General features: G+C 39.9%; 1 protein-coding gene across 1 annotated transcript in view; it reads left to right on the top strand.

Moving 5' to 3' along the window:
• The window catches only part of LOC311488785 (CD209 antigen-like protein A), a gene marked incomplete at its 5' end in the record, with an annotated part of 31,254 nt that extends 12,832 nt beyond the window's left edge, over positions 1 to 18,422 (top strand). Inside the window, 3 exons of the mRNA XM_084545635.1 lie at positions 17,448 to 17,590; positions 17,715 to 17,815; positions 18,237 to 18,422. Coding sequence (XP_084401761.1) covers positions 17,448 to 17,590; positions 17,715 to 17,815; positions 18,237 to 18,387 — 395 coding nt within the window. The 3' untranslated portion in view covers positions 18,388 to 18,422. The remainder of the gene's footprint in view (positions 1 to 17,447; positions 17,591 to 17,714; positions 17,816 to 18,236) is intronic.
• Positions 18,423 to 18,819: the final 397 nt, after the last annotated feature.

Genomic DNA, 18,819 nt, shown 5'->3' with positions numbered 1-18,819 from the left:
AGACTGAATAAAAATAAAAATATAGACTGGTAAACTTGGGGGGGGGGGGGGTTGTATATGTACATCAATTTACAGTGTTAGCAGCTTCATGAATAAAGTGCAGTGATATTTAAGTCCAGTTAAGGCTCAGAGTTGAGCAGGCGGATGGCATGGGGATAGAAACTCTTCTTTAGCCTCTCAGTCTTTGTCCTCAGGCATCGGAAACGCCGGCCTGATGGCAGTAGAGAGAAGAGAGAGTGTCCGGGGTGACTGGGCTGTTTCAGGATCTTTGTGGCCCTTAACCTGCAACGCTTGGTGTAAATGTCCTGCAGGTTGGGGAGGGGAGTTCTGATGGTCCGCTCCGCTGAACGGACCACCCTCTTGAGGGCCAGGAAGTCCTGCCTGGTACAGTTTCCCATCCAGGTGGTGATGCTCCCACACAAGATGTTCTCGATGGTGCAGGTGTAAAAGTTTCTGAGCACCTTGAGAGGGAGCTTGAAGTCTCTGAGGCGTCTGAGGAGGTAGAGACGCTGTCTGGCCTTCTTCACGATGATGTTCAGATGGTGTGTCCATGACAGGTCCTGTGAGATGGTCACTCCCAGGTATCTGAAAGTGTCCACTCTTTCCACCTCAGAGCCACAGATAGTGAGTGGATGGAAGTCCCTCTGCTGTTTCCTGCTGAAGTCCACTATCAGTTCCTTTGTTTTGCTGACGTTCAGCAGGAGGTGGTTCTCCTGGCACCAGTCCTCCAGGTGGGACACCTCCCTCCTGTAGGCTGTCTCGTCGTTGTGGGAGATTAGTCCTACAACAGCGGTGTCGTCAGCAAACTTAATGATGATGTTGGAATCTGAAGTGGCCTCGCAGTCGTGTGTGTACAGCGAGTACAGCAGAGGGCTGAGCACACAGCCCTGGGGGGATCCAGTGTTGAGAGTCAGGGGGGCTGAAGTGTGGTGACCCACTCGGACCACCTGTGGTCTGCCGGTCAGGAAGCTGTAGATCCACCTGCACAGGGAGGAGTCCAGGCCCAGGTCATGCAGCTTAGCAGCCAGTCTGGAGGGGACTATGGTATTGAATGCTGAGCTGTAGTCAACAAACAGCACTCTCACATAGTTTCCCTTACCAGTGTCCACGTGGGAGAGGGTCTTGTGGAGGAGGAGGTTTATGGCGTCATCTGTGGATGTGTCCGGCCGGTATGCAAACTGTAGTGGATCCAGGGTGGTGGGCAGTGTGGAGGTGATGAATGTCTTGATCAGTCTCTCAAAACATTTCATCACCACAGATGTGAGGGCTATGGGCCTGAAGTCGTTGGAACTGCTGGGGTGTGGTTTCTTTGGGACAGGGACTATTGTGGACTTCTTAAAGCAGGTTGGGATCACACACTGTCTGAGGGAGAGGTTAAATATCACTGTGAACAGAGGTGCCAGCTGATCAGCGCATGTTTGTACAAGAAAATCATTTCTGAGGATGATGTATGTGAAATGTGTATTTTTTGTTCCGCTTTTCACTGTGTTCTAACTTTATGGAGAGAATAATATGGTTGTGGACATCAGTAAGCAACGTGAAACTCTCAAGTCTCGTCCTTGATGAGGTCATGTTTTCTTGTATGTTGTCTTCCTGTTTTATTTTGTTGAATTTACCCTCTCTTTTCGTTTCAGGCGTCTTGACTTCCTGCCCTCGTGTTCTCCCGTGTGCTGATTGCAGCAGCCCCGCCCTGATTGTTTGCACCTGTGTCGTTGTCCTTCCCTTGTGTATTTAACTCTTGTCCTTGGTGTTTGCCTTTACCAGTTCATCTTGTCTGTTTTGTCAAGCGTCCCAACCGTTGTGATTTGTAAGTCTTGCCTCTTTTCCTGACTGCCCAGTACAAAATAAACCTGATTTTGTCACTTGCCTTTTTGAGTCCAGTTATGATAGTGACCAGGGTAGATACACTCCTCATTGTGTTAATAGAAAATTGTGATGTCATTATATCATAGTCATTATATTTGCCATAAGATATTTGAATGTGATAACGTCATATAAGCCATGAGTTGTTGACAATTTATTCTGCCTCTATGTGGCCACAAAATACTGTAAATCTGATTTTTTTTTCTTTAGATTGTCTCCACTCATTTGAGTTCCACCAATTAGGTTATTTCTGCATGATGGTATTGCATGTGACTGAGAGAAATTTCATATACTGTATAAAGTTTTATAGAAGATAGTCATGGAAAAACACTGTTAAATGGTATTGTCAATATTGAACCAAAATAAAGACTTACTTCAGAGTCAGTGGAGTCCCATCAACCCATTTCCAGGTTCCTTCCACTTCTCTGTCATTCAAACCAATCCAAGTGTATGTGTTGGTGAAGTCAGACAGAAACGTCTGTTCAGCAGGTAGAAAAACATGTTTTAGTTTTTAATGTCATTCAAAAAAACTTTAAATTATCAACTAGAACAGTAACCTAATTATAAATGTAATCAAACTTTATTCAGAGGGAACAAGTGTTGAATACTGTAAACTATCATGAACATGTCTGTAGTAAGACAGGCTTCTAGTTATTCAGTACCTGTTCTTCAGAGCTGTCTATCACCACCAGATCTGCTCCTTTGTTTCTACAGTGCTGTCTGCCTTGATCCCAGGAACCAGACTTTTTAGAAAAGAAATAACAGGAACAACTGAACATTTTCCATCCTGCAGGACATGTTTTCTCTGGAAGAAACATCAACAACAAAACATAAAGTTGTAAGTTTACATTGATTTGAAACCTGTGATCAAGTGATTTAGAAACCTGACATGCCAGATAAGTCATTTGAAAATAATTCCACAATGAAGTAGATATTGGGTCTAAAAGAGGGGTATGTCTTAGGGTGTGCCTGACTCGATTGACATGTCTGTATGGACTGATAAGACCCCACAGAGGTTCTGGGTCAGATCCACCTCTTGCTGCTCTCCAGCTCCTCTCTATTATCCAAATATTACTGGAAGGGTCTGATCACAGTGTAAGGTGACTTAATCACATCTTCAGTTTGAGTAAAGCAGGTGCGCTGATGAACAGCCAGTAAATCATAACACATCCAAAGACTCACTCTGTTTAGACAAACCCTGAAGCCGTTCCAACTCTTTAGTAATTTCAGTCAGGCTGGCTTTCAGCAGGTCTCTCTCCTCAGTCATGGAGGAGAGTTTGTCATTGCTGGTCTGAAGAAGCTCAGTCAGTTTGGCTTTCAGCAGGTCTCTTTCCTCGGTCATGGAGGAGAGTTTGTCGTTGCTGGTCTGGAGAAGCTCAGTCAGTTTGGCTTTCAGCAGGTCTCTCTCCTCGGTCATGGAGGAGAGTTTGTCGTTGTTGGTCTGGAGAAGCTCAGTCAGTTTGGCTTTCAGCAGGTCTCTCTCCTCGGTCATGGAGGAGAGTTTGTCGTTGCTGGTCTGGAGAAGCTCAGTCAAGCTGGCTTTCAGCAGGTCTCTCTCCTCGGTCATGGAGGAGAGTTTGTCGTTGCTGGTCTGGAGAAGCTCAGTCAGTTTGGCTTTCAGCAGGTCTCTCTCCTCGGTCATGGAGGAGAGTTTGTCGTTGCTGGTCTGGAGAAGCTCAGTCAAGCTGGCTTTCAGCAGGTCTCTCTCCTCGGTCATGGAGGAGAGTTTGTCGTTGCTGGTCTGGAGAAGCTCAGTCAGTTTGGCTTTCAGCAGGTCTCTCTCCTCGGTCATGGAGGAGAGTTTGTCGTTGCTGGTCTGGAGAAGCTCAGTCAGTTTGGCTTTCAGCAGGTCTCTCTCCTCGGTCATGGAGGAGAGTTTGTCGTTGCTGGTCTGGAGAAGCTCAGTCAGTTTGGCTTTCAGCAGGTCTCTCTCCTCGGTCATGGAGGAGAGTTTGTCGTTGCTGGTCTGGAGAAGCTCAGTCAGTTTGGCTTTCAGCAGGTCTCTCTCCTCGGTCATGGAGGAGAGTTTGTCGTTGCTGGTCTGGAGAAGCTCAGTCAGGTTGGCTTTCAGCAGGTCTCTCTCCTCAGTCATGGAGGAGAGTTTGTCGTTGCTGGTCTGGAGAAGCTCAGTCAGGTTGCCTTTGACAGCAGAGAGGCCTGCAGCTGAGTTACCATCTGTAATGAATAAAGAGATGGCTTAGATATTTATTATTATTTTTATTTCTGAACGTAATGAAACATGTTCATAAATGAAGGCAAGTTTATTCCTGTGGCTCTCAAACTGGGGGGTTGACTAACTGAGGGTCATCATAGTCCAGCTTCAGTGACATAGATGACCAGTAGAAAAATGTAGACTGGAACTAACTTAAATAAAAAAAGATTTAATTTGCTCTATTTCCATAAATTAAAGTTAGCTCCTCTTGTGATTCAATATAACCTGACTTAATAGAACTTGTGAACTGGTTTATGCAGTTTTTGAAATATCTAAACTCAAAAGCAGAAGTGTAGCTGTTTTTAGTTTTATTGCGTCACCCGATTTCAACTGCCACAGCTGTTATTGGTAGAAAAACAATGTTGTGGTGACTTTATTGGAATATTCACTTCTGTTTTTTCAAAAAATCTGAATCACTTTTTCTCACAAACGGTCCAAAGACTAAGAAGTGATCAAAAGACAAATTGTTATCAAAGAAGACAATTGAAGAAAAGACGTGACGCCAAATAAACACTTTGGTAAAACATTTGCCCTTTTCAGAGCAGAGATGGGATCCTGGAAATAACCATTCACCCACTTTTTAACTGAAAAGACAGTTTGGAAGCATTTTTTTCTTTGAACTGTTTTAATGAAAGTAGTGTGCAGCCCATGATGCCTGTATATGTCCCTATAGAAAACAGTAAAGATTAAGGAATTATTGTTTCAGGCATTACTGAAATGGTTAAAACTATTTGACTCTCTATGCTCAGTTTTTCAATTTGACCCAGAATGTGCTGATGCTATTCAAAATATATTTCCAAATGAGTGTTAGAGGGTTAACTTGTGAAAACCAGACTCACAGTGGACACCAAGGAGGATGAGCCTAACCAACAGGATAATACTCAGGAGTCCCGGAAAGACAATAACACCGAAACGTGAACTCCTTTCAGAGCTCCTTGAACCTGAGCAGAGAAACCAGTGAAAAAGATAAATTTTCCAACAGTGATAATGAAAAAGGATAATATACCTCCAGGGACAGACTGGCCATCTGGCATACCGGGCATTTTCCCGGTGGGCCGATGTGCTATTTGGGCAGACAGTCCCAACACTTTTTTTTAATTTACATTTTGGTCTGACCGGCCCATAAAACCAGTAGATCAGTCGCCTGATTGACACCGGGCTGGCCCAATCACATTGTTAAACATCAACCCCTTTCGCTTTGGTCCTGCCTGTGTAATACATTCAGCAAAAAAATAAATAAATAAATGAAAGTCAGCGAAAGAGTTTGTTTCCTAACCACCAGCCCTTCACACACGCTGGTCTGTGTCTTGACTGAGACGGGGCTGGCCTAATCATATCATGAAAAAACCTCCCTTTGGCTTGGTGCGCCGGTGTGCAGTGCAATGTAGGATGAACGTAATGTTATCTGTTAGAATCTTCAGAGATGGAGAGAAAATGCAAAGGAGGCGGAGAGAAACTGCAAGAAAAAAGAAACTTGCTCTTCAAGCAAACGCTACTTTTAGAACACTTAGGCTATGTAATGAGAAGGCTGAAGCAACTCAACCCATTGGTAAATCTGATGAAATGATAAAACGTCAATAAAATTATTTTGGCTAATGTTCTATGGCCAAGATAGTTTGTATTGTAAACGCAGGTGAAATTAGCTAATATCCTTATCACTAGTAGCTATTTATGAAACATTGGGTACACTGACTGAATGAGAAGACTAGGTTAGTACTTTTAAGTCTTCCATCCTGGACTAAATAGTCTTGAATGTGATAACACTTTTTAAAACCACCATTCACCAACAATAACGGTAAGTCAGCGAGCAGCATTCTAATTTCATTACTAGTCTATTAATGTTTTTGGGTGAGTAGTAGGCTAGCCCAAGGCTAAGCGACTTTTTGACCCTGGCAAAATGTGTTAGGCAGTTTTTATGTAGGCGGTTAGGGACAATGAACAGAAATGAAATAAAATAACACTTTTAAAAAATTATGTCATTTTGTCTATTGCCTATGTTATGCCAATGCAGCTGAGCGCCTCTTTACAAGAGAATCCAATAATTCTAGGCATATTTGTAAATGTAAAGCCACCACTCACCAACATGAAAAGTGAGTTAGCGGGCAGCGTTCTGATTTTGTTATTAGGCTATTAATTGTTTAACTAGTAGGCCTAGGCTAAGCTGCTCTTTAGGCCTTGAAAAACAATTAGTTTGAGGTAGTTTTTATAAAGCCTAGGTGGCTAAAAACAATGTAGGCTACAATGAAAGAAAATCACACTTTTTAAAATGACATAATTTTGTTCAGTGCCAATGTTATGGCAATGCAACTGTTTGTTTATCAGAGAATCCAATAATGTTTCATCCTTACGTAAAAAACGTAGCATCCCCAGAAGAGGACAGTGTTAGTGAGAGAGAAGAGAGACACGGCGAAAGAGAGGAGAGCAGGAGGACATAGATTACATTGCCCGTACTGAGCCTTTTATGTTACAGAGCTTTTTGGATCACCACCCACAACAAAATGCCAAAAATCCAGTAGTGCAAGGGGTATTGACCAGTAAAAACGGATGAATACTGCTTTAAGCTTAAGAGGCTTAAGGCACGTGACTTTAAAGAGTTGCACAGTCAAGAGACCAAAAGGGCCAAACAGGTGTGCGTTATATAATGTGGTGGGCCAGTCTAGTCCACAATGCCAGGGCCAATTTTTTGTCCCAGTCCACCCCTGTATTCCTCTTTATAAATTCAACCTTACCTGTGCGATTTGATGAATGTTTTGGGTTGACAGGTTTGACTAGTTCATCATTGACATAAATTTCCTCCATTGTTCACAAGGACGCAGATTTTTTTCTCGATGAGCTCTGTTCTCTGATCTGCAGCATGAACTGATGTACATCTAAACTGTTTTTCTTTTTTGATCGACCTGCTAGAAAGTTACATGTTTGAGATGTGATGGTTGTAGCTTCCTGAACAACCAACTTCCCCTTAAACTGGACAGTTCTTCAATATTTCTTCATCCATTAAGCAGGCAAACGTTCTGGATCGGTTATATGTGTGGTATTCAATGTGGAAACTGTCGTCATACATTCAAAGGAGCTCTCAATGCATGAGAATCAGGCCATCTGAGAGACAGAAGGCGTATAAAGCGTATATACCGATGAGCTTAGCAGAATAAATAGGCCTACATTCACAGAAGAGAGTGGTGGAAAAATAATTCACAACATCCACTCACTCTGCACGATGGTAGGCATATAATTATCCAATCTAAAGAGAAGACTTCGTGAGAGCCAATACAGAGACTTCAGTTCTGGTGCAAAGCTTTCATAAGCTTCAGCAAAGCAGAGAAGCATACAAAAATATATAACAAAGCGGAGATAAACCTGCACCAGAATGAGGGGGAAGGCTTGGGACTGCTCTTGATTCAAAGCATACAACTGCATCATCTTTAAAACATGGTGGAAGCAGTGTGATGTATAACATTATGATTACAACTCAACTTTGTTTATAAAGCACGTTAAAAGCGACCGCAGCTGAAACAATGTGCTGTACCTCTGACGATGTGACATGTTTCAGAGGCGACAAAGTCTGCACAAAGATAATCTAATCCACAGCTATGCAAAGGAAGGGATATCAACAAGAACAAAGTTTACCAAAACCCTCATCTAAACCAAACAACTCACACAAATATTTCTAACAAAGGCTAACAAAGTATGTAGGATAAAGTTGAAAACTGTTATGAAACAAGACAGTCACAGAAAATGCAAAATAACAAACAGAAAGTTTGCCAAAAGATTTTTTTTTCTCTGAGCAGAATGATGAATCATGACAGTTTATGAAAAGACATGCGAGGACACCAATGGTAATGAGGCCAGAAAACAATAAAACATTCAGCAGCCCCAGAAAGACGGTAATGCCTAAATAGAAACTCCACGTTGGACCTGAGGACATTGGAAGTGTACAACAGTAACAATTACAGATGACAGCATACATTTACACTGACCAGGCATAACATTATTCATTTCAGTTAAATTTTATTTATATAGCATCAATAACAATTCAAATTGTCTCAAGACGTTTTACAACATCTGGTCTGAAACCCGGCCTGAAATGCACTTTTTTTTTTTTTTTTTTTTTTAATGCAGCTATGTGTATTTGCCTCTGTCCGTCACCAAGTGCTAGTTGAAGAAATAGTTTAGTCGCTATATACTATTGTAGGTTTTCAACCTTATTTTGTAAAGTTTACTGCAATAGCATCGGCTATGATTTCATAATCTATAAATAAAAGTGAATTCAATAGAAATACATCCTTACCATTGCAATTCCTCGAACATCTTGGGTTGGGAGGTCTAGCACTGGCATAAATCGTCTCCATTGCCTGTGCCAATGACAGTGACTCCACAGACAGCCAGCGTGACAAACTGATAGCATGCATGTATGTCAGGTGTGAAACTTATTTTCTCAACCTCTGATGACGTGACATGTTTCAGAGGTGACAAATAAAGTCTGCACAAAGATAATCCACAGCTATGCAATGGAAGTGATATCAACAGGAACAAAGTTCACACTATGCATTCTTAAAATAGAGAGAGCTGATACTTATCAACCTTCAACTCTTCTCTTTTGCTTTATAAAAATTTCAACAGTGGACATCCTTTACAGACCTGAACCATCACCATCTCTAACAATATTACTGTCAGTTTTTGTGAAGCAGCAAATTGTTTTTAGGAAGATATCTGAATTGCTTCATTTGTCAGGTTTATTTATTAATGACTGTTGATTCCGACCTACCATGCTCCCCCTACCCTGACCTTGCCTGTCTCCACTTCAGATTGTCTCAAGACGCTTAACAACATCCGGTCTGAAACCCGGCCTAAAACCCCCAGAGCAAATATAGAGGTGAGGGTGGCAAGGAAAAACTCCCTTTTAACAGGAAACATACATGCATCTAACTAAAGCGTACATGTGCAATCTGATGATACAAATACAAGATAAAACTGATTACATTACAGTTAAAGAATATAAGAGGAGTCATAGGCAGGTTGGAGAAATGTTGATTCAGATAGGAGTGGGTAACTGCTGGCCGTGAAGACTGGGCAGGTTAATGAGACCACAACAACAGATGTAGTATGGAGCTCCACAGGTGAGAAATATTACGACTGTGAATAAGTGTGAAACTTATTTTCTCAACCTCTGATGACGTGATATGTTTCAGAGAAGACAAATAAAGTCTGCACAAAGATAATCCACAGCTATGCAATGGAAGTGATACCATGCCCCCCCTGACCTGCCTGCCTTCACTTCTCTCATTAGTCCCTCAGTATACTCTATATACCAGCAGGTTGGCCTTTGAGTAATTAATGTGATTAAGGTGGTCGAGTGTGTTGTCCACTGATTCCAGGGTTGGTGGATCCATTCCTGGCCCATCTTCATGCTGAGGTGTCCTTGGGCAACACACTGAAAAGGAAGTGAACCAAAAACGAAATTCTGATGTTTTACTGCACCATCTTGGGTACAACGGTGTGTCCTTTGACTATCCAAAACGTTTTGCATTTCTTCAACACCAAATGGGCTCGATTGTCAGCAAGCTACACTTTTACAGCCAGAAATTAATTTGCCTTTGCTCATCTGAATTTCAATCATTACCCCGAAGGACCACTTTGGTGAACTTCACAGTCATGAGGTCTTGTTGTGATTGTTCCCTCAGAGGAAACATTCAGATGGATCTAATCTAGTTAAAAGCTCGTCTCTTAGTGTTCAACAACTTCTACTGATGTTTCATTTAAAACTACAGTTCTGCGACTGCTCTGACATCACCTCTCAAAACATCTGCTTTGCATGGTCCAGTTGTCCAGTTACTTGTAAAAAACAGACTAATTGATACGTCGGTGCAAAAGGCTGGAATCCCCCGCTTCTCCGGATGTTTAGAGCACACCAGTATGATTTGGCATCAAATTCAGTTAGCAAAGAAAGAGAAGAGAGACCTGCATATTGTGTTCTTAGACCTGGCTAATGCTTTTTGGTCAGTACCACATAGTCTGCTATGGGAAGCATTTGACTTCTTTAGAGTCCAAGGTAGTATAAAAAGCTTAGTCAAAGCCTACTTTTTAGACATACAACTCGCTTTACCACAGCAGAGTATACACTACAGCATGGCAGCAGCTGGAGGAAGGCATCATGGCAGGGTGTACAATCTCTCTACTAGCCTTTACAATGACAATGGAGGTCATTATTAGGAGTTCCAAATGGGTGGTAGGTGGAGATTATCTGCTGGGAGGGCTTCGCCTCTCCCCAGTTAGGGCCTACATGGATGACATGATGACTACAACGTCAACCGCTCCTTGTACCAGAAGATTGCTGGATAAGCTAAACAGCAACCTGCAGTGGGCTAGGATGAAAGTGAAGCCTAATAAATCTAGGAGTATTTCCATTGTTAAAGGAAAGGTAGTAGATAAGAAGTTTGTTATAAATGATGAGGTGGTTCCCACAGTGCTGGAGAAGCCAGTGAAGAGTTTGGGGAGATGGTATGATGCAAGTCTCATTGATAAGGCACAGTTTGAAGGGTTGAGGCAGGAAATGAAGGCATTTGAAGCATAGACCAATCAGGACTCCCTGGAAAGTTAATGTTATGGTGCTTGTAATTGGGTTTATTGCGCTGATTAATGTAGCCACTGACAGTGTATGCGGTTCCTCTTTCAAAGGTAGAAAAGTTAGAAAGGATGATCAATTCATTTATCAGAATATGGCTTGGTGTCCCACGCTGCTTAAGCGGTGCAGCCTTGTATGGTAAAGGCATATTGGAGCTCCCAGTTACTAGCCTAACAGAGGAGTTTAAGTGTGCAAAGGTTAGACTGGAAATGACAACGGGTGAACTAGGAGAGTGTAGAGAAAAGGAAGTTGAAGTGATGAGAGCTGTGGAGCATGGAGGCCAGCAGCATCAGATTCATAAAAGGAACTACTTATGATGTGCTGCCAACTCCCCACAACCTAAACCGGCGGGTAGGTGAGAATGCTGCCTGCCCACTGTGCGCTTGTGTATGTACGCTTAGCCATGTTCTGACAGGTTGTAGGGTTAGGACGATACACCTGCTGTCACAACCAGGTACTGAAAATGTTTGGCAGCTGCAATTGAGGAAAAACAGTTAAAAGTAAATTCCATAGATATTAACAAGGAGAATAGACACATCACATTTGTACGGGAGGGAGAAAAGGCTAGACTAGCAAGCATCAGGCATTACACGGGACAGCTAAGAGTAGGAGCCTGGGAGATGAGGGCGGACTTAAATGAGCACCTAGCTATTCCAACTCATATAGCTAGCACCCAGCTACGGCCAGATCTGCTGTTGTGGTTTGAGCCAGAGAAGATACTCTATTTCATCAAACTTACTGTCCCGTCAGAAGATAGAGTTGAGGAGGCTAACAAGCACAAGAGAGCTAAATATGCAGAGATGGCAGCAGATGCAGAGCAGAATGGCTGGATGGCCTGTGTGCGGCCGGTGGAGGTGGGCTGCTGTGGATTTGTGGCAAAACGGACTGCGGTAAGCAACATGTCCCTGGCAGCAGAGCGAGCAAGCGAATGTCTGTGGGTAAGGAAGAAACATGCTAGCTGGGGAGCTCGCTAAAGGTAAGGCTGCTGAGCGGGCTGTACAAGCCAGCAGCATTTATTCAGTTCATATTTCATAACGCATTGACTGTAGGTTTGAAATTACATGCTACATACTGCTATTGACTAAGCCAGGTATCTGATATCTTCTTGTTGGTTGGTAGGCGGCCTGGCTGCTGGTCGTTGATTTGTGAAAAATGCCATAATGTTTTTATATACTTTGCTTGAAGATCAGAAAATTGCCAATGTTTTAACTTTAGCTACTGAAGCACTATTCATTCGTAGTGCAACTGTGAAATCCACCTACTACACTTATTATATATATAACATCTAAATTAACTAGATGATTGCAAAGGGGTCCATGCCGTGGCGAAGTCGTCCTCAAGCGGGACACAGATGTATAATTGACCAGTAGCGCCCCCTTGTAAGGAGTCATCCACAGATTATTATTGTCAAATTTCAAGCAGTTTACTGTGGTGTTTTGTGAGATATAAATATGAAGGCATTGTAGCGCCCCCTACAGCCCAAATTTGACAAAACTTGGCATTATTGTACGCAATATTATATGGTTGCTAAGTTTCATAAGGATTGAATACTTCAAAAGTTATAGGCATTAAAGTCATATAAGAGGTCCTTGCATGGACCCTTAAATATCCATAATGGATTGTTTTGAAGTGAACTCCGTTTCCTGGGATCAATTGTGAGGTTTAACATGATGTACAAGTATCAGCAATTTAATTTAACTGAACTTACTCTTTAAAAGATACAGGTAAATTTATTCCATATTGGTCATATTTTATTTATTTTAGTTTCTGTTCGACGTAAAAAAAAGAAAAGGTGTGTTCAGTAAATTACTACAAGTGATCAATGTATCAAATATGATACAAAACACAAATACATTTTTAGTATTGATGCACCGAATATTCGGCCACCGAAAATTTGCGGACGAAAACCGAAAATACCCTTTTGGGCCATTTCATCACCGAAACAACACAGCCGAAGGGATGCCAGCACGGGTATGTCTGCCGCGTGGACGTATTTCAGTGTATAAAGTATTATATAAATATTATATAAAGACCCACTGATAGCGATTTGCAAAACGGGTAATGCTGAAATTTCAAGAGGTGTGCATCTGCAAAGAATTTCTCCATGTCGGGTTTAATTTATCACCTGAAATCCAAATATCCAAGCAAGGAAGTTTCCCAGTGATGGTGCCAATGCGTCGATCGTGATCGACCGGTAGATCGTGTGATATTGGGGAATTTATTTATTTATTTTTTTAAATGCTAATCATTTAGCTGCTGCACCACCAAAACAAACAGAAAGACAAACGTTCATCTTTTTGTTTTGTTTTTTCACTTTTTACTGCGACACATCCATAGCCATGCACAACATCAATTAAGACTACCGTCTTTCTTAAAAGAACAGTGCTATTTTTCTAAAGGTGCAGTGCACCAATTTTTCTTAATAAAAATAAAAACAAATATGCTCAGTCTAACCGCACAGTGGATCGATGCTGATTTTCACCTGCAAAAGCTTCTGCTCCATTATTATTTAATGTACATATGAGTGGGGTCAAGTTAAACATTTTATTTTGATATTATTTTATTTTATTCTATTTTATTTTAATTATATTGTGCATTGTTGGAATGTGCTAAATAAATATTTGAATAATTTTGTAATTGATTTATTCTTTGAAACATTACTATTAATTTATGCAATTGTAATGCCTTGATTTTAGTGAGGTTAGTACACAGTCATAAATGCAATGGTACTAATAATTGTCATAATAATTTCTTTCGGCGTTTCGGTTTTCGGCCTTGGTGGCCTCATTTTCGGTTTTCGGTTTTGGCCAAGAATTTTAATTTCGGTGCATCCCTAATTTTTTAGAATAGAATAGATTTTATCTGAGTGTTATTTCATATTAGGGGTCACAACCACTAATACCGTGACCACCAAACTGGGAGAGTGTCTCTAGCGGTATAGCCCTAAGAACATATATATATATAAGAACAATAGTGTACAGATCCCTTAAATCTCACAGGAGTCCAGTAGAGGATTTGAGCTTTTCAATGTTATTTTAAGAGTATTTTTGGTGAGTACTGGGGAAACAGTATCAAAACAGCAGCTTAAAATATTATAAGAGTGAAGTGAGACAGTGTGCATTGTTAGCGGATGTGGGTGTGCGGGTTAACCTGCATGAGATCAATATCTACTGTCAAGATAAATCCTGTGAGATGACTTGCTAAAACTTCAGGGACATTCATTTTACATTCTATTCATTTTACATACGATGTTTCAGAGGTCTTGTGAAAAGTAGGATCTGTATCATGTATCTAGTTCAAGAAAGTTTATTTTTGTATAACTGATCTCCTACCCCACCCCCACATATGAACTTCTATTCTGTGCCATGACGCTGTAAGCAGGAAGTTGGCTAATCGGTACAACATTATAGGGGGTGTACGGACTAGTTTGATGTTTCTTCTGTCGTGGCAACTGAAAATCAATCCTTTGTCTAGTTCTAATGAAAGTTGGTCAAAATACCAAGTTATGACACAATGTTTCTTTTCTAGAAAAGCATTATTGCTTGCAAGCAAGAGCCACTCATCAGCAACAGATGATGACTGAAGAGAGGCAGTTTCTCCTCAGCTTTTATAATGGTGTAAACAATGTTCATATCTGTAGTCACATCATAAGATTACATATGACTTGACACAATATTGTACTAACATCTCAACATACACCTCATGACGCACATAAAACTTCTCCTACGGTTTAACCATTATTGTGTGATATACAGTGACCCATTTTCAGAACACATATACCCTCTCAGGATGAACTCCTTAAAGTGAGTTCCTTATGTTAACGCTCACATCATATTATACAATGGAGCATACAACAACATATCCATTCATACCTTGCAACCACATGGTTATCATAAGGCCGAGCTTCTGTCCAAAACACAACCTTCCACCCTACATACAATCTAATGTTGCATCCACAAATGTTAGGTTTCATATATGATATTAAAATATTAAGGGACATTTGAGAATTTCCCTCACACTTCCATAAATAATCGATGTATCAAATATGTTACAAAACAAAAATACGTATTTTAAACGTCTTATAAGCACTTCAGTAATCCTCAAGCATCATACAGGACATTTTTGTCCATTTGGACAAATTGTTCCTCTTTACCTCACATCCATTTTGGCTGTGTTAGTGCATGTGGCACATTTTTTTGTAACAAAGCCACTCTCTACACAAAGTTTGAAATTAAAAAAAAAAAAAAAACAGAACTGTAAAAAAATACTACCCTCTTGAGCTATTAAGGACAAAAATGTCCACTTTCATTTATGAAAAACAACATCTACAATAGTGTACAGGTCCGTTAAATCTCACAGGAGGCCATTAGATGATTTGAGCTTTTCAATGTTATTTTAAGAGTGTTTTTGATGAGTACTGGGGAAACAGTATCAAAACAGCAGCTTAAAATATTATTGGAGTGAAGTGAGACAGTGCGTTTAAATTTGGGTTAGAAAGAGCGTCATGACTGCAGATGGAAATTAGCTCTTAGCTATAATCTGGTACAAGCCATCTTTTTACTTCGTGTAATTAATGAACCTTGTACATGGTCCCTGTCTTAAATAAACCAATAAAATAAAATAAAATAAATTACAGTGGAGTTAATCAAACCACAGCAACACTTGAAATGTATTTCTTTTTTTCTGAGTTTTGCGGATATGGGTGTGCGGGTTAATCTGCATGAGATCAGTATCTACTGTCAAGATAAATCCTGTGAGAAGACTTGATAGAACTTCAGTGACTTTTCAGTAAGTTCATATTGTTTTAAATCTGTCTTGAAGTCTGATTTAAAAAGAAGCTTTTTAAAAACATTCTCATCTCTCAAGTGAATTGACTTTTAGTTTTTCTGTGTGAGAACTGAGATAATAATAAAAACACATGAATTATAATCTGTCCGACTAATGAATCACCAGTCCCATCAGTGCCCCTACAGTTATCATTTTACGACATTTCAGAAATCTTTTGAAAAGTAGGATCTGTATCGTGTATCTAGTTCAAGAAAGGTTTTCTTTATATATATATAAAACTGATTTGAAAGACAAAATCAAATTCTATTCTTGTGGCACTATACAACTGCGACATTAATAAAATGCTGTTTCAGCTGAAGATCATTTCCTGTCATTAACCATCTCTATATCATGTGACTTCCTCACAAGTTGAAATAAAGCCAATAGTTGTCTTACAGTTTATATTCAATGCACTGCCGCCTGTAAAGCAGAGATCTTCCAGAAAGTAGTCTGCATCGTTACAAGCAATGGAGGAAATGCATTTGAATGAACATGTCAACCCAAAACATTCATCAAATCACACAGGTAAGAAGAGACAGAGAGATGAATAGATGTATTTTATCATCTGTCATTTTTACTGTTGTAGACTTTGTTGGTTTCACTGGTGTTTTCTCTGTTCAGGTCCAAGAATCTCCGAGAGGTGTTACGGTGCAGGTGTTACTGTCTTTCTGGGGCTGCTGAGTGTTTTCCTGTTGGTTGGGATCATGGTCCTTGGTGTCCTCTGTGAGTCTGGTTTTCATAAATTAACCTCTAACACTCAGTGCCTCCAGCCTCCACTGACTGTGACTCACTAACATGGACCAGTCACAATCAATTATTTTTTTTATGTAGACAAATGCCACAGATGTTGTTCACAAACAAACTGAAGGTCAGCACATGTGTATGCACACAGATTTATGTTTTATTTTTCTCTCTGATTTTAACTACCCATGCAGCTTTGTCTCTGACAGTGGATCAGTTAGTGAAGATCTAATTGTATGTAATATCCTAATAGACTGTTCAAACAGTGTGAACAATTTCAAGTTACCAGCAGTAATACTTCCTCATTCACAACTAAATCATTCTGAGGTCTCTAGTGGCATATAGAGGCTGACTTATTATGTGGTTTTAGTTTTTTGTCATTCTGTATTTTCTGTAATTGTCTTTTTTTTTTCATTTTTATCCTTTTCTTCTTGTCTTTTGTTCACTTTTTGGAACAGTTTAGGCAATACTGTCCGTGATTAGGCGAACACGGAATGAATATAAATGTTTGTGATGTCTTTATTTATTTCAGACGGTAACTCAGCTGCAGAGCTCTCTGCCATCAAACACAACCTGAAGTTTCTCCAGACCAGCAACGATCAACTCCCCTCCATGACTGAAGAGAGAAACCTGCTGAATAATAAACTCTCCTCCATGACTGAAGAAAGAAACCTGCTGAACAATAAACTCTCCTCCATGACTGAAGAAAGAAACCTGCTGAACAATAATCTCTCCTCCATGACCGAAGAGAGAGACCAGCAGAACAGGAAACTCACTGAACTGACTGAAGAGTTGGAAGAACTTCGCCGTTTGTCTAAACAGAGTGAGTCTTTACACGTGTTAAAGTTTACTTGTTGTTTATTGATGAACATGTTTTTCTAAATTATTTAATGGTTCAGCCACCCAGCATGTGAGGTGATCCTTCTGGCTTCATACTTTGCTGAATGAATTTAAATTTCAAATATTATTGTAATCCAAATTCCAAATGAATTGTAAGAAATTAACAATTGTCACTGATAATAATAATAATAATAATAATGATAATAATAATAATAATGCTTGTGTACCTAATAAGCTTGAAAATAAAATAAAAAGACACCAATCAAATCAACTACTACTTCAACAAAAAAACACAAATCCATGGATGGTTGATTTGTAATGTCTATTGTTTAATGTTTCTTCCAGTTGAAACATGTCCTGCAGGATGGAAACTGTTCAGTTGTTCCTGTTATTTCCTCTCTGAAGAGTCTGGTTCCTGGAATGAAAGCAGACAGGACTGTAGAAACAAAGGAGCAGATCTAGTGGTGATAGACAGCTCTGAAGAACAGGTACTGTGTGTTTGTTATTGAGTTTACAAATGTAGTCATTCATACATGGCAAATAATTAATGTACACTGTGTACATTGTTTTTATGTTGTAGTACAACCCTAAAATATTTTTCCTGTTGAACAGAAGTTTTTGTCTGATTTTACCAACAAATACGCTTGGATTGGTTTGAATGAAGAAGTGGAAGGAACCTGGAATTGGGTTGATGGGACTCCACTGACTCTGCAGTAAGTCTTTATTTTGGTTCAATATTGACAATACCATGTTGTTCTATAAGACTCTATCTTTTATAAAACTTTCCATATGAGATTTCTCTTGGTCACATGAAGAATCTATCATGCAGAAATTAAGAACCTAATTGGTTAAAATGAGTGGAGACAATTTTTTTTTTAAAAAATGTCCGATTTACAGTATTTTTTGGCCACATGAGGACAGAACATGTTTATACTGCCCTGTTTCATTCAAAACCATCTTCTGAGAAAAATAAACCTCACTCTTTATCGGTAGTAGCACTGAAAGAAGTTAGAAATGATATGAAGAGCTGCATGGTCAGATCATGAAAACATTTTTATTTTACTACTGCTACTACTTTGAGTCTTTTGTCAAAGATAAACAGTTTAGTGATTGTGTTGTTGACTGACTTTCCAGGTACTGGTTGACAAATCAACCTGATAATGGAGGTGGATACCCAGAGTGGGGTGAAGAGGACTGTGCGCATATCATAAGTGATGACACCCCTTCTTGGAATGATCTTTCATGTACAATGTCTCTGCAGTGGATTTGTGAAAAAAAGCCATAATGTTGTTGCTTGAAGATCTGATATTTGCCAATGTTTTAACTTTAGCTACTGAAGCACTATTCATTTATGCTGCAAATGTAAAATTCTCCTATAGACAAAAATAACTCACTTATTATATATATAACATTTAAATGAATTATCCAAAGCAGATTGTTTTGAATTAAACCCCATTTCCTGGGATCAACTGTGTGGTTTTACATGATGTACAAGTATCAGCATCTAGTCCAGAGAGGCTGACTTCAACAGCAGAGAGGACACAGTGTTACTGTCTGAGGGAGGAAGTCCAGTAACAGAGTTCAGGAATATGTGGAACCAAAGGTGATGTTGTGATATTTTGAACTGTATTTCATTTTGAGTTTGCTCACTGAGGACGAGGGAGTGTATGGAGTAGATGTTTCAGTTTATGTGCCAGTTGTTCCTTTTGCTGTTTTT

This window comes from Chelon labrosus (genome assembly GCF_963514085.1).
Source record: "Chelon labrosus genome assembly, chromosome: 5".
Taxonomy (NCBI): Eukaryota; Metazoa; Chordata; class Actinopteri; order Mugiliformes; family Mugilidae; genus Chelon; species Chelon labrosus.
The sequence above is the reverse complement of the archived record's forward strand: the minus strand, read 5'-3'. Positions and strand labels throughout refer to the sequence as shown.